The sequence below is a fragment of the Pituophis catenifer genome, unplaced genomic scaffold (assembly GCF_029215685.1).
Source record: "Pituophis catenifer annectens isolate HBS135680 unplaced genomic scaffold, rPitCat1.0.hap2 SCAF_3, whole genome shotgun sequence".
Classification (NCBI taxonomy): Eukaryota; Metazoa; Chordata; class Lepidosauria; order Squamata; family Colubridae; genus Pituophis; species Pituophis catenifer.
Genome location: NW_027256883.1, coordinates 162,534,529 through 162,549,285, shown reverse-complemented (window position 1 = coordinate 162,549,285; position 14,757 = coordinate 162,534,529). Strand labels below are relative to the sequence as shown.

Sequence of the window (14,757 nt, the reverse complement as noted above, 5' to 3'; positions counted from 1 at the left end):
AATTTACAATTAAAAATATCTAAAAATATCTAAGGGGGGGTTACGCCAGCCCAGCTTGATGAAATAAAAAAGTTTTAAGGGCACGGCGAAAAGCACGGAGATCTGGTATCTTGCGTATCTACGGGGGCAGGTCGTTCCAGAGGGCAGGTGCTGCCACAGAGAAGGCCCCCCCCCTGGGGGTCGCCAGCCGACATTTTCTGGCCAACGGCACCCTGAGGAGTCCCTCTCTGTGGGAGCATACAGGCCAGTGGGAGGCTATCGGTGGCAGAAGGCGGTCCCGTAAGTACCCAGGCCCTAAACCATGGAGCGTTTTAAAGGTGGTGACCAACACCTTGAAGCGCACCCGAAAGACCACCGGAAGCCAATGCAGCTCGCGCAGGAGGGCTGTCACTCTTAACAAAACATTTCCTCCCCCCCACCCCAAGACTCAAGTTCAGATTCTTACAGTGTGCAATGATATTGCTGGTTAATAACAAAGATTTTTCTTGGAGAGGATGTTTGCCTGCATAATTTCAGGTTCTTTCATAAAGACGGTTATCTTCTTGAAAGTGTTTTCCTTGTGCAAATTAAGCCACTACTAGTACTCTCTTGTAGTGGTGATGGGGGATGGTTAAAAAAACCCCTAGAGACTTCATTCACATAGGCTTCCCCCCCACCGACCCCCCCCCCCCAGTACTCCCGACTCTTTCTTTCGATTACACCTCAAGTTATTTTTCTTTATAGGGATAATCGATTATCAGGAGAAGCCCAGAGCTAAAAATTTCGGAAACGAACCGGTAAGGCGTCGAGAGGCGTCTCTTAGGCTCGAACGAAGTGGGTCCGGCGTAGGTGACGTGAAGAGAGGGGCTTCTTTGAAGCTGGTTGACGGTTCGGAAGAGAAATCGGGTTTGGCGAGTAAGGGGCGGGACAGATAACCCGCCACCTGATTGTCCGCACCTCGGGGAAGGCTTTCCCACCAGCGCTTTGCCACATCCTCCTCATTGGGCCGTTCCTCCGCTTGAGTATAAAAGCAGAGATCTGGGGATCTCCGGGGTTGCGAAAGGGAGCGGGGTCGTTTCTGCTTGCCACGTCTGACGGCCCCAGCCAAGAAGATGGAAGCCACGCTGGGCTACTGGAATGTCCGAGGGGTAAAGAATCCGCGTGGAGGGAGGCGGGGTGGCCAGCAGGACCCGACCGGCCTCGCTCCTGCCCAGGACTCGGCGCTCTCCGCCTTCGGAGGCCAAGAGGCTGCAGGCGGGTGGGCGAAGCCAGGCGGGCAAGAAGCGTTTTCTCGACGGCTTCGGCCATCGCTGAAAACAAAGCGGAGAGCTCCGGCGGCGACGGGCCTCTTGCAGCGCGCATGCCCCCTTCGGGTTCATTCAACCACCGGTGGTAGGAGGATTGGGACCGTTTTGGTTTCCAGGTAGTTCTCGACTTACAGCCATTTGTGTAGTGACCGTTCAAAGTTTCATGGGCACTGGGGAAAAAAGTGACTAATGATCGTTGTCCAGACTTACGAGGGTTGCAGCATCCCCGAGGTCACGTGATCAAAACACTGAACACTTGGCAACCAACATATAAAACAACTGGCAGGTTGTTACTTACTTAACAACTGCAGTGACTCACTTAACCACTGTGGCAAGAAAAGTTGTAAAATGGGGCAACATTCATTTCACAACTGTCTCGCTTAGCAATGGAAATTTTGGGCTCAGTTGTGGTCATAAGTTGAGGACTACCACTAGTGATTTAAAGATCAGCCTAGGAATCAGGAGACCAAGAGTTCTAATCCTGCCTTTTGAGGGCAGGATGAGAAACCTTGATGGGAGGAATACCAGGAAACCTGCCTGTTTCCTTTGGCCAATCATTTGGCTTAGCTAAACCAGAGAAAATTGCTGCTGTTAGAGGCTCCTGCCGTCAGTTTCCAAACCAACCTACCTGTCTCTCTCTCCTGCTCACAGCAGTCAATTTAGGTGTCTCACTAATGAAGGCGAATATAAACGTCCCAGGATAATGTTGCAGGATCCAATCTGGGTCCAGACCAGGACCAGAGATTTTGTTTTCTGAGCTTTCGGACTCATGTTGGATGGGCTCCAGCATCAGTCCGAAAGCTCAGAAGAAAAAACCTCTGGTCCCGGTGACCGACCCAGATTGGATACTGCAATTTAGGTGTCTGTTGGAAACCTATCAGCAGCACAAGAGCAAAGCAACACATGCTGCTCCTCACTTAATACTGGAAACTAATCGAACTATTTCAATTTTTTATAAGGCTGTTTTAGGGGCAATTATGAGTACCTATGAGTACCTAGTCTCATTTACCATATTCTTTTCCCTGCAGTTGGCTCATTCCATTAGACTGCTCTTAGAGTATACCAAGACCCCCTATAAAGAGAAACGGTATGTTCTCGGTGGAAAAGGTAAGGTCTTGAACTTCAAGAAGGCTTGACTTAACTTTCTAGGAGAAGGATGCTGGGCTCACCAGAGTATTTTCTGAACTGGCATGTTGGCTTTTTCCAGGCTTAGAAATGTTGAGCAAATATTGGATATGTCTTAGCAGATTTTAACTTAGCAAATTTTAAACGATTCAGCAAACACCCAAAGCAGTGCATCCAATTTTCAAGTATTAGAATTGCTTGAAGAAACAAAAGCTATTTGGTATCTGTAACACAAATAAACTTGCCAAAGATTTACGATTTCTATTTTTTGCTATTGCTGATTTAGATACACGAATAAGAACAAAATGTCTGTTAATCTGTTCCAATGGCTACTCTATAAATATTTGTTGTTCTTAAACTCTGGTTACATATTTGTTTAAAATTGGTGTGATTGCTTTAATGCTCACTTGAACCTAAGCACCGCATAAACAAATCAATTGCCTTTCTTGTTCCCATTAAGTTTCCACCTTACCCCCAGGTCAAAAGTGGCTTAAGTCATCATTAGCTTATCAGTATAAAACAGTATTTTCCCCTTATTTTGACACTGCCCAGTGACAAAATCAAGGTGTGTAAAGCTTTGGCATTCATTCCCTGGGAGGCAAAGTCAAAGTTGACTCTTTCTACTGTAAAAACAGTCCACAATTGGGACCAGCAAGTCAGTCATTAAGCAAATTGGTTGCTAAGGGAAATTTTGATTGTTCTTATGATCTTACTTCAGCTTTCCTTTGCTTTAAAGACCTGTGAAGGTTGTAAATGCGAGGACTGATTGCAAGGTTAAGTTTTCATCACTGTTATAACTGTGAACAATTGCTAAATGAGGATTACATGTATGTGTGAATGCAGATGTTTGGAGGTTCAAGGAGAGCTTACTCACTCTTCTCTGATCCCTACCCAGGCCTCCATGGCTCCACCCACATTATCTGTCCTGCCTTTGCCCTTTCCCCATTAACATTTTGTTTCCTGAGTTCCTTTCATATCTGTCACCAACTCCTATCCAATTTTTCTCCATGATGCAGCATGTACAGTAATCTACATTATTCTCAAAATGATGATTGTGCCATCATCACAATTACTGGCCTTATTATTTGCATCCCAACATCTGATGCAAGTATGTTGACTTGTAACTTGCATTTTTGTCCTTGCCCCTTTTTTCCTGCTGCAAATTCTCATGTCTTCAGGTTTTCAATAAGGTGCAGGAGACTAGAATACACCAGTCTCCATCGCACTTAGGAAAGAATATAAGGAAACATTGTGCTTATTTGCCAGTTTCCCTGTATTTGCCAGTTTCAATCATGTTCCACCTGACTTCAAATGAGAAAGTTGGTTGTCCAGGATCAAGTCAGAGTTTCATTTCTACTGGACAGAATCTAGATAGTTAGCTGTGGCTGCTGTTTTTCTATATGGTTCTTTATCTTACTGTATTTCTCTCTTGGGAGTTGCACGCTGTAAAAAACCAGTTTAGAGAAGCTTGAATCCCAAAGACAGACCCAAGCTATTCTGGCTCCAGTGATCAGATTGATAGAGATACCTTCTGCTAATTGAAATTCATATTCTTGATTGAACATATTGAAAGGAGATAGCAGCAAAGCCAGAGAAAAAGCTTCTTGTCGTGAATTGTACACTCACGGATCAGGGTAATAATTAGCAACATTTTGGAATAGATATTCTAGACACAGAACCAGGATTGTCAATGGGGCAGTTGAAATTTTGCAGGCACTGATTTTCTCTGACAGTGGATGAAGTAGGTTCACCGATAAAATCGTGACCCATTCATAATGGATCACTTTTCCTGCCCCCACCCCTCAAGTTGGCCCAAGAAGGTGAAATGAATGCAGAATGAGGTTTTTAGTTTCAAGCAAAGTTGACAATTTAGGATACCATAATCACTTGGTTAGGTATTATTTGTAAAGGCATGTTCCTGGGAAAATGTATAAATAATAATGACCATTGTTGGAGTAGTTGTGGGAGGGGGGTTGTTTCATTTTTAGAAAGAAATTGTGTCCTGGACAAACAATGGGTGAAATCATAGTATTTAGAGGCATGCAAAAAGTACATTTAGTGCCAACTCAACAACTTATATTGTTTAAGCTGTCTATTCAATATTTGCAAAATAGCATATATAATACAAATACATATATATTGATAAGTATACAATTGTATCTTAATGTGCATATCTAAACGCTGATGACTGTTATTTAAATATAAACATAATGTATCTTACCCTAGTGGAAAACAATGAACTGAAATCAAGAGTTGGAATGCTTGGCATTGGTGAGTATAGATTGGGAACAAAAATGTTTTTTTTTTCTCACTACAGAATACAGAATAACAAAGTTGGAAAGGACCTTGGAGGTCTTCTAGTCCAACCTCCTGCTCAGGCAGGAAACCCTGTACCATTTCAGACAAACAGTTGTCCAATCTCTTCTTAAAAACCTCCAGTGTTGGAGCATTCACAACTTCTGGAGGCAACTTGCTCCACTGATTAATTGTTCTAATTGTCAGGAAATTTCTCCTTAGTTCTAAGTTGCTTCTCTCCTTGATTAGTTTCCATCCATTGCTTCTTGTCCTGACCTCAGGTGCTTTGGAGAATGGACTAACTCCCTTTTGTTTGTGGTAACCCCTTAAATATTGGAACACTGCTATCAAATAAAATAGGGAATTATGTATAAACTGCAATGTATGTCAGATGTAAAAGCAATGGGTCATTCATCGTATTTCCTTTTTTTTTTTTCCACCAGCCAGCTATTGTTTATTTATTTATAATTTTTTTTATTTTTTTTTTAAACATTTTATAATTTAAATTACTAACATTACAAACAACATATACAATATTTCACCCTGTGCTATACATAAGAAAGGAAGATTTGGTTCTTCGGATATATCCTCATGATCGCCAAAATCCACGTTCTCGGGGTACAGGTACCGAAGCATCCAATTTTCCCAGTGCATAGTCCACAAATGGTTTCCAAATTTTCCAGAAAATATCTTCTTTATAGTCACCATTTCTAATTTTAATATGACATGTCATTTTATCGTTTAAAGCTAATTTCCACATTTCACAATACCATTCTTCAATTCTAAAATTCACATCTAATTTCCAATATCTGGCTATTATAATTCTACCCATTATAATCATAATTCTAATCAATTCTTTCTCATATTTTGTTGGTTCTATTTCCTTAATTATCAACAGTAATATATTGGAATATCCTAATAGTTGAATTTGTCTGCCATGAAACTACAAAAGGCAGTAGAACAAAGCTTTATCCAGCTTTAATTAGTCAGGGTGGAGAGGACCTAAGTCTCATCTGCTGTAAAACGAGGACTTCAAGTTTGTCAGCAAGGGAGCAATTCTGTGTTCAAGACAACGCTAGGAATACTATTTCAGATTAGCTAGCTTCAGCCTTAGCCTCTGATTCAATAGAAACGGGAAGCATTCCATTCCCAGCATGGAATGGAAAGACCAACTGCAATCAGGACAGGCCTTCTCTGCAGTTCCAGAGCTGCTGGAATGTCTAGGAATTCAATGTGCTGGATGGAAAGGTCAGTGGTGCACACCCCAAAAAAATGAACAATTGATTTTTGGCCTTTTTCTCACAGAATGGCTTTTGTGGAGAGGAGACAGAGCAGTGTGAGAGATGTAACAATGGAATTGGGACTTGACAAATCAACCTGAAATGAGAATGACCTTTGTTGGGATCTGCTGTAATTATGTTTTGCTGTAGAGATGTCAAAACAATGTGTCATATTTCTGCTGTTGTTGCAACCACAAAACCTTCATTTTGCCCAATCTGTTTAAATGGACTTGCATTAACCATACCTGTATCTGCTTACAGTTCCTACTATGGATACGACTGAATGGACAAGTGTGAAGAAGAAGCTGGGCTTGGACTTCCCAAATGTATGTAGCAGTTGTGGACTAGATAGCGGTACATTCCTGTGGGTTGAGAGGGGATACTCAAATTCTGTATGGAAAAAGATGAAAGGACTGGGGGGGGGGATTGAGAATGCTATATGCAAAAAGAATGTCTCAGGAGAACAGAATGAATCAAGAATATGAGAAATAATTGGATATTTCAGTTTAATCTCGGCAGAACCCAAAAATTATTATTCTGGCCACTGACAACACTGTGCAAAAGTGTTATATCCTATGCAATGTGTGGTCATAAAATCATGAATTCAAGCCATTCTCAGAAAATCCTCCTCTTGGTTCATTCCTAGAATTTAAGAATTGTTCAAGTGACATGTTTGGACAATGTAATAATTCATAATATCTTTGCATCTTTACTCTTCTTCTTTTCCTTTCTCCCTAGCTCCCCTATCTTATTGATGGTGACAGAAAAATTTCCCAAAGCAACGCCATCCTGCGATACATTGCACGCAAGCACAAGATGTGTAAGTGGTTCAGACTCCTCTTTGGTGTTGCTTTAAAAATGATTTTCTTCAAATTCTCGCAGATTCTTAGTTTTGTAGGACCTTGTGTTGCCACAGATGGTGAGACTGAAGAAGAAACGATCAGGATGGACATGCTTGAGAACCACCTCATGGATTTCCGTATGGGCTTTACAAAATTGTGTTACAGTCCAGATTTTGTGAGTGTTGTGCTTTCTGTCTTCCTTCAAAATGCTATCAGACCAGGGGTAGTATTCACTTACCTTTGCTACCGGTTCAAAAATGTGAGCATGCGTGCCACCTCTGCGCATAAACAGGGCCTTCCGTGCATGCACAGATTGTCATAAATGGGACGTGATGATGTCCAGGTGGATGGCCGGAGCCTCCCACAACCGCCGCTACCGGTTCGCCTGAGCCAGGTAGAACCAGCTGAATACCACCACTGTATCGGACTGTAAAAGATGTCTGAAGATGAGTTTGGGCTTGTTTTGGGATGAGCGGATAGATTAATTTGATCCTCTATTCCTGGGTAGGACAGAGAGAGAAAAGTTCTGCATTAGTGATTAAGCCAAGGGAAAAGAACAACAAAAAAGGGAAATTGCTAAGTTCAAAGTTTCACAAAGATTTGGCTAGAATCCAGCCTGTACATAATCGTCTCTTTTTGCAGGAAAAACTAAAGCCTGACTATTTGGAATTACTACCTGGGAAACTCAAGCAGTTCTCTCAATTTCTGGGGGACAGGCAGTGGTTTGCAGACAGAAAGGTATTTATGTTCTAGGCAATTTACATCAAACTATGCTATTTGGCACATTTTATTCTTCCATTGAAAAATATTTTCCCACTGTTAATTTTTCTAGCTCACCTACGTAGATTTCATTGGTTATGATGCGTTAGATGTACAACAAATGCTGGACCCAAAATGCTTGGATCAGTTCCCAAATCTGAAGGAGTTCCTTCATCGCTTTGAGGTGAAATGCATTCTGCTTTATACATGAATCTCTACCAACAATTACTGAAAGTTTGCAGTAGTAAAGTCAATATGATTTTCATCCCAATAAAGCCAAGGTGTGAATCTAATAGTGCTCAAATGGCACATAAGCCAGGATCTTGGCAGCAAAGTCAGCATGCAGCAGTTTAAGGGGAGAAACTGGGAATATTTATTGGGATCTATAGAAAAATGGAGCAATTTACAATCCCCCAGCTCTCTAATTTCCATACTCAGTAACTGTAATTGCTTTCTGACCTTACAGAAATGTCACACACAACATAATCTTAAAAATTCTTGGTAGATAATTTATCCTATACAAAGTTGTTTCAAAGATTGCTACTTAATAGAATAACAGAGAATAACAGAGGTCTTCTAGTCCAACCTCCCATTCAGGCAGGAAACCCTATATCATTTCAGACAAACGGTTGTCCAATCTCTTCTTAAAAATTTCCCGTGTTGGAGCATTCACAGCTTCTGGAGGAAAGTTGTTCCACCGATTAATTGTTCTGTCAGGAAATTTCTCCTTAGTTCTAGGTTGCTTCTCTCCTTGATTAGTTTCCATCCATTGCTTCTTATCCTACCCTCAGGTGTTCTGGAGATTAGGTTGACTGCCGCTTTTGCGTGGCAACCTATGAGATATTGGAACACTGCTATCATGTCACCCCTAGTCCTTCTTTTCATTAAACTAGACATACCCAACTCCTGCAATTGTTCTTCATATGTTTTAGCCTCCAATCCCCTAGTCATCTTTGTTGCTCTTCTCTGCACTCTTTCTAGAGTCTCAGCATCTTCTCCAACGATGCATTGGAGAATTGGGGCAAGAATATTGGAAGGCATTTCTATTTCATTATTTAGCAAAAACTATATCCGGAATATAAAAGAGTATAGAGAAATAATAAAAACCGATTCAGTAGTCTCTAGTTTTAGAAGGATCTAAGAGACGTGCATAAGAGCACCAGCGTGCCTACCATCCCTGTCCTAATGTTTCCAATATACATATATACAATTATATTTATTTTATTTTATTTTTTATTTTATTTTTGAATTTGTATACTGCCCTTCTCCCTGAGGACTCAGGGCGGTGAACAGCCAAATAAAAACATCAAATACAAATATTAAAACACAGTTAAAAAATATATGTAGATTTGGCCCCATTAATTAAAATGATAAACAAAACAAAACAATTAAAACCCTTAAAAAGAAATTAAGCCAGCCCGGCTTGTTGAAAAAAGAAAGTTTTAAGGGCACGGCGGAAGGCACTGAGGTCATGGATTCTCCTTATCTCAGGGGGCAACTGATTCCAGAGGGTGGGTGCCCCCACAGAGAAGGCCCTCCCCCTGGGGGTCACCAGCCTGCATTGTTTGGCTGATGGCACCCCGAGGAGGCCCTCTCTGTGGGAGCGCACGGGTCGGTGGGAGGTCGTCGGTGGCAGTAGGCGGTCTCAAAGATAGCTAGGCCCTATGCCATGGAGCGCTTTAAAGGTGATAACCAACACCTTGAAGCGCACCCGGAAGACCACCGGGAGCCAGTGCAGTTCACGCAGGAGCGGTGTTACATGGGAGCGCCACGCTGCTCCCGTCACTACCTGCGCTGCTGCGTTCTGGACCAGTTGGAGCCTCTGGGTGCTCTTCAAGGGGAGCCCCATGTAGAGAGCATTGCAGTAATCAAGGCGAGAGGTTACGAGGGCATGAGTGACTGTGCACAAGGAATCCCGATCAAGAAAGGGCCGCAACTGGGGGATCAGGCGAACCTGATAAAAGGTCCCCCTGGTTACAGCCGTTAGATGTTCCTCCAAGGACAGCTGCGTATCCAGGAGGACTCCCAGATTGCGAGCCCTCTCTGTGGGGGCCAAAGACTCGCCCCCAATAGTCAGTGATGGAGTCAACTGACCATATCGGGATGCCGGGAACCACAGCCACTCAGTCTTGGAAGGGTTGAGCCTGAGCCTGTTCCTCCCCATCCAGATCCGTACAGCCTCCAGGCACTGGGACATCACTTCAAGGGCATCGCTGGGGTGGCCTGGGGTGGAGATGTACAGCTGAGTATCATCAGCGTACTGATGGTATCTCACCCCAAAGCCACGGATGATCTCGCCCAGCGGCTTCACATAAATATTGAACAGGAGGGACGAGAGGACCGACCCCTGAGGCACTCCACATATAAGAGGCCTCGAGGTCGACCTCTGCCCCCCTGCCAACATGAACTGCGACCGGTCGGAGAGAAAGGAGGAGAACCACTGTAACACGGTGCCCCCCATTCCCAACTCTTCCAACCGGTGCAGCATGATACCATGGTCGATGGTATCAAAAGCCGCTGAGAGGTCTAACAGGACCAGAACAGAGGAGCAACCCCTGTCCCGAGCCCTCCAGAGATCATCAGCCAACGCGACCAATGCCGTTTCCGTGCTGTGCCCAGGCCTGAAACCAGACTGGAACGGATCCAGATAGGATGTTTCCTCCAGGAATTGCGGGAACTGTCGCACGACCACACTCTCAACAACCTTCGCCAGAAAGCGAAGGTTGGAGACAGGACGGTAGTTGGCCAATATTGCCGGATCCAGGGACGGCTTCTTGAGGAGAGGCCTCACCACCGCCTCTTTCAAGGCCGCGGGGAAGTAACCCTCACTCAACGAAGCGTTGATAACACCCTGGAGCCAGCCTCGTGTAACCTCCCGGGAGGCCAGTACCAACCAGGAGGGACACGGGTCCAGTAAACATGTGGCCGCACTAAGTCTCCCCAAAATCCTGTCCACATCATCGGGAGTCACAGCATCAAACTCCTCCCAGATAACATTCTCAAGACTATTCCTCGTCACCCTGCCCTGATCTACCCAGTCAGAGTCCAAGTCCCCCCGGATCTGAGTGATTTTGTCATGCAGGTATTGTCCGAAATCCTCCGCCCTGCCTTCCAAGGGATCCTCCCGCGCTCCCAGGTGGAGCAGGGAGCAGGTTACCCTGAACAGGGCAGCCGGATGATTCCCTGATGACGCAATAGAGGCGGAAAAGTAATTAAACTTTGCCGTCTTTATCGCCACTAGGTAGGTCTTAATATGCGACCTTACCAGTGTTCAGTCAGATTCAGCGCGACTGGCCCTCCCACCGCTCTCTAGGCGTCTTTTCCGGCGTTTCATCTCCCTCAGCTCCTCGGTGAACCAAGGAGCCGTGAGGGATCGACACCAGGTCAGAGGCCACAAAGGCACGACTCGATCCAAGGCCCCACCAGCCGCCCGGTCCCAGGCAGCTACTAGGTCCTCGGCCGAGTCGTGTGCCAGATCATCAGGAATTGGCCCAGGCTCCGTCTGGAACCTATCAGGATCCATCAGGCACCTGGGGCGGACCCATCTAATTGGGTCCGCCTCCCTGCGGTGGGGTGTAGCGGTACGAAGGTCCAGACGAAGGAGTGAGTGATCTGACCATGACAAGGGTTCCATATCTATATCCCCTATAACAAGATCACTCAACCACTGGCCAGAGACAAAAATCAAGTCTAGAGTGTGTCCCCCCCCCCCCCCGTGAGTGGGGCCATGAACTAACTGGGTCAGCTCCATGGCCGTCATGGAAGCCATGAACTCCCGAGCCATCCCAGACGTTTCACCAACGGATGGCAAGTTGAAATCATCCATGACCATAAGCCTGGGTGTATCAACTGCCACCGCAGCTATCACGTCGAATAGCTCAGGCAGGGCTGCTGCCACGTGGCAGGGAGCCAGGTACGCAAGCAGCAAGCCCATCTGAACCCCATGACCCCATCTCACGAAGAGGGACTCACATCCGGCAATCTGAGGCACAGTGGTCTCCCTCGAACCAAGACCTTCTTTAATAATAACCGCCACCCCCCCCTCCCCTCCCCTGGGCTCTCGGTTGATGGTATGCTTTGAAACCTGGTGGGCACATCTCGACCAGAGGGACACCTCCCTCTGGTCCCAACCAGGTCTCCGTAATACCTGCCAGGTCCGCTCCCCCCTCCTGGATAAGATCGTGAATGAGGAGGGCCTTATTTACCACAGACCTAGCGTTGCACAGCATCAACCGCAGGCCCAGGTCCTGAGTATCTAAGCTACCTAGTATCCGAGGGGAGCCTTGGGGGCCGGGGCGCGCAATTGCTCTCAGACAGCAAGTGCGCGTCCCCAACACATGATGTGGCCCCCTGCTCCCGCCATATCTGCCCCTCCCAACCACCGTGCAGATGGTATTTCCCTCCGCCCCCTCCCCATTCCCTCGTCCAATGTCCTCTAAACCGTTACCCCGTGCCGGGCTCGGCTCTGACCTTGGTGGATTACCCCCCCCAATCCCCTTTGGTCGTCTTCCCGGTTCCCCTTAAAAAATTATTAAAAACCCTAGTTAAAAAACCCCTTAATCCCCACTTTGAAACATGCCACCTCTCAGGGCTCCAAAGCCCGTCCTTAAGGTAGGCCTTTGATAACGTGGAAGGCCATCGCCGCGAGAGGGGGGCATCTCGCAGCGCAAGCAGGTCTGTCGTGGTATAAGCCATACATAGATGAGAGGTAAAAAGTCTGGTCAGGAGTTTGATAAATAGTCTAAGGTGTTGGAGCAAGATGGATCTCAAAGCTGGTGGCTGGACTCCGCTGCCCTCTCACTGCAGTGGGAGGAGTCCCGTGTCATTTCATCAAGATTGGAGGTAAGAATCCAAGCCACCCTCTCACGGTGGCTAGCCCAGATGGAAAGGGCTTAGGAAAGTTAAATGGTCTATTCCTCCGTTGGTGAAAGGCAGCAACTCCCTCAGCTCCCGCATGACAATTGCCCAGACACCCTCCAGCTTGGGGCTCAAGATGAAAAAGGAGCCAGACCATAGAGGCATGATGATATTAAACCCGAGGGAGAGAAGATGTTCAAAAGGGAGGGATAACATATGTATCCAATCCATGCTTATATATATTACCTAATACATTCTTGACAAATAAAATAAATAAATAGGTCTTAAAATTATTCAGAAGATACGAGGCAAATGAATAAATGTGCTGAGCATGTCCTCTCTTTGTACTGAAATGTGCATGTAAATAGAACTCTGTTTTTCTGCTTCATTTTCGTTCGGTTCTGATGACATTTTTGTAAGTTGCATTAAAAAGTACTGAAAACTTTGCCAGCTTTAATTTCTTCTGCAAATGGTCAACTCCTGCAGCAATGACAGAACCAACAGTTTCCAAGACCTTTCCCAGGAGTTGATAACTTCACTGAGGTTCTTAAGGTCTCAGCAGGCAACAGCATCTGGTCACTCTCACCTGGACTCAGGAGCTAAGCTGAAATGGGACTATGGATGAGGGATCTCCAGCCAGCTTCAGGCAATCTCAAGGTTGTAGGTTAAACGGAAGTGAAAACATTCCAAAGGCGGCATCAAAAAACATTTCTTTGCTGTTGCTAAGAAAAGGGCATGATTGTGTGACAGTCAAACTTGATTCAACATTTATTGATTGATTGATTGATTGAATTTATATTGCCGCCTATTTGCCCATGGCGACTCAAGGTGTCTTACAGAATATAAAACCTCATTTAAAACAATAAAACTAATAAAAAGAAATAAATTAATATAATAAAATCACCCCCACCCCTGCGACAGCAGATCACACGAGCCATTTAATGGGCTCCATCCTGCTTTGGTTCCCCAGACCCGCTGGTAGAACCAGGTCTTCAGCGCCCTCTGGAAGAGTATTAGAGTGGGGGCTATTCTAATCTCTGTGGGAATGAGAGGGAGCCACCATGGAGAAGGTCCTTCTGGGTCCCACCAGGTGTGGGTCAAGTAGATGTGACCGGCAAGAGACAGTCCCTCAGATAACCTGGTCCCAAGACATGAAGGGCTTTAAAGGTGACAACCAGCACGTTGAATTGCACCCGGAAGCAAATCGGCAGCCAATGCAGCTCCCGCAGGAGAGGCAATACATGTGTACACCGAGGTCTGCACAAAACCATGCAGGCCACTGCATTTTGCAGCAACTGGATGCTCTTCAAGGGCAGCCCCATGTAGAGTGTGTTGCAATAGTCAAGACTGGAAGTGACTAGCTCATGAGTGACTGTAGGTAGGGATTGTTGGTCCGGGAAAGGGCATAACTGGCGCACAACCCACAGTTGCGCAAAGACCCTCCTGGCCACAACCACCACCTGCTTTTACTTTTAGAGATTGTCCCAAAGGTGCTTTTTCAAGAGGCAACTGGACTTTCTGGTTTTTCCTTGAAGACGTTTCAGTTCTCAAAAAGATTTGACATACCATGGCTGGCTGAGGAATTCTGGGAGTTGAAGTCCACAAGTCACAAAAGTTGCCAAGATAGAAGAGACCTTCCATAATGGATGAAATAGTGGCAAAGGACCTGATCAATTTGTGTTTTCTAAAGTTATATCTCCCATATTGCAAACACGTTGCCAATTGAAAGCAAGATAAATATAGCTTTTCAGATACTAAACAGAAACGTGTGGTTTTGTTCTGGCTTAGGCTATTGTGCTGTGTAATGACAACACTAGGCAATGACAAATATCCTTCTTTTGGCTTTCTCGGTAGGCCTTAGAGATGATTGCTCCCTACCTGGAATCAAGTCGCTGCATCAGAAGTCCCATCTATTTGAGTTTTGCCATGTGGGGTGGCAACAAAATCTAGAAGAGACCACAAGTTTCAGGAGGGTAACAACTGGAACTGCCATATGAAGGAGGGATCTTCATTAGTTCTCCATATTTCCAAACTCGATTATGATTCTAAGGCACGTGTTCACCTAATAAAGAATATAAGAAATTAAAAAAAAAATCTGTTTCTTAATCTCTCCTTGGTCTGTTTCCCCACTTTAAATTTGGGCTCCAATGTTGCAGCAAAAAGTGGTTGCTTTTTATAACATGAATAGAAAAGTTCCTTAATAAATGGTGCTTAGGTAACCAACTAGGTTACTCCATGTCTTTTTCCTGAGACTCGGCTTCCTGTAATAGGGAAAAGGCAGATCAAGCTCATGAGGAGCACTTTCAATCAGAA

At 45.1% G+C, this 14,757-nt stretch overlaps 1 protein-coding gene across 1 annotated transcript; it reads left to right on the top strand.

The window, feature by feature from the left end:
* Positions 1–1,048: 1,048 nt before the first annotated feature.
* On the top strand, positions 1,049–14,508 carry LOC139315285 (glutathione S-transferase 2-like). Its single transcript, XM_070941435.1, has 9 exons — positions 1,049–1,127; positions 2,315–2,393; positions 4,638–4,682; positions 6,248–6,312; positions 6,725–6,806; positions 6,903–7,003; positions 7,471–7,566; positions 7,661–7,771; positions 14,299–14,508. Exons 1-9 carry the CDS (start codon positions 1,092–1,094, stop codon positions 14,392–14,394), a joined length of 711 nt encoding a protein of 236 aa, XP_070797536.1. The 5' UTR covers positions 1,049–1,091; the 3' UTR covers positions 14,395–14,508.
* The last annotated feature ends 249 nt before the right edge of the window (positions 14,509–14,757 follow it).

Excerpts from the sequence above, each read along its gene's own strand:
- LOC139315285 (XM_070941435.1), top strand. The coding sequence starts at position 1,092 with ATGGAAGCCACGCTGGGCTACTGGAATGTCCGAGGG. Across the intron at positions 6,313-6,724 it reads TGGGCTTGGACTTCCCAAAT|CTCCCCTATCTTATTGATGG; the intron begins GTATGTAGCAGT and ends CTTTCTCCCTAG. Across the intron at positions 7,004-7,470 it reads TGTGTTACAGTCCAGATTTT|GAAAAACTAAAGCCTGACTA; the intron begins GTGAGTGTTGTG and ends CTCTTTTTGCAG.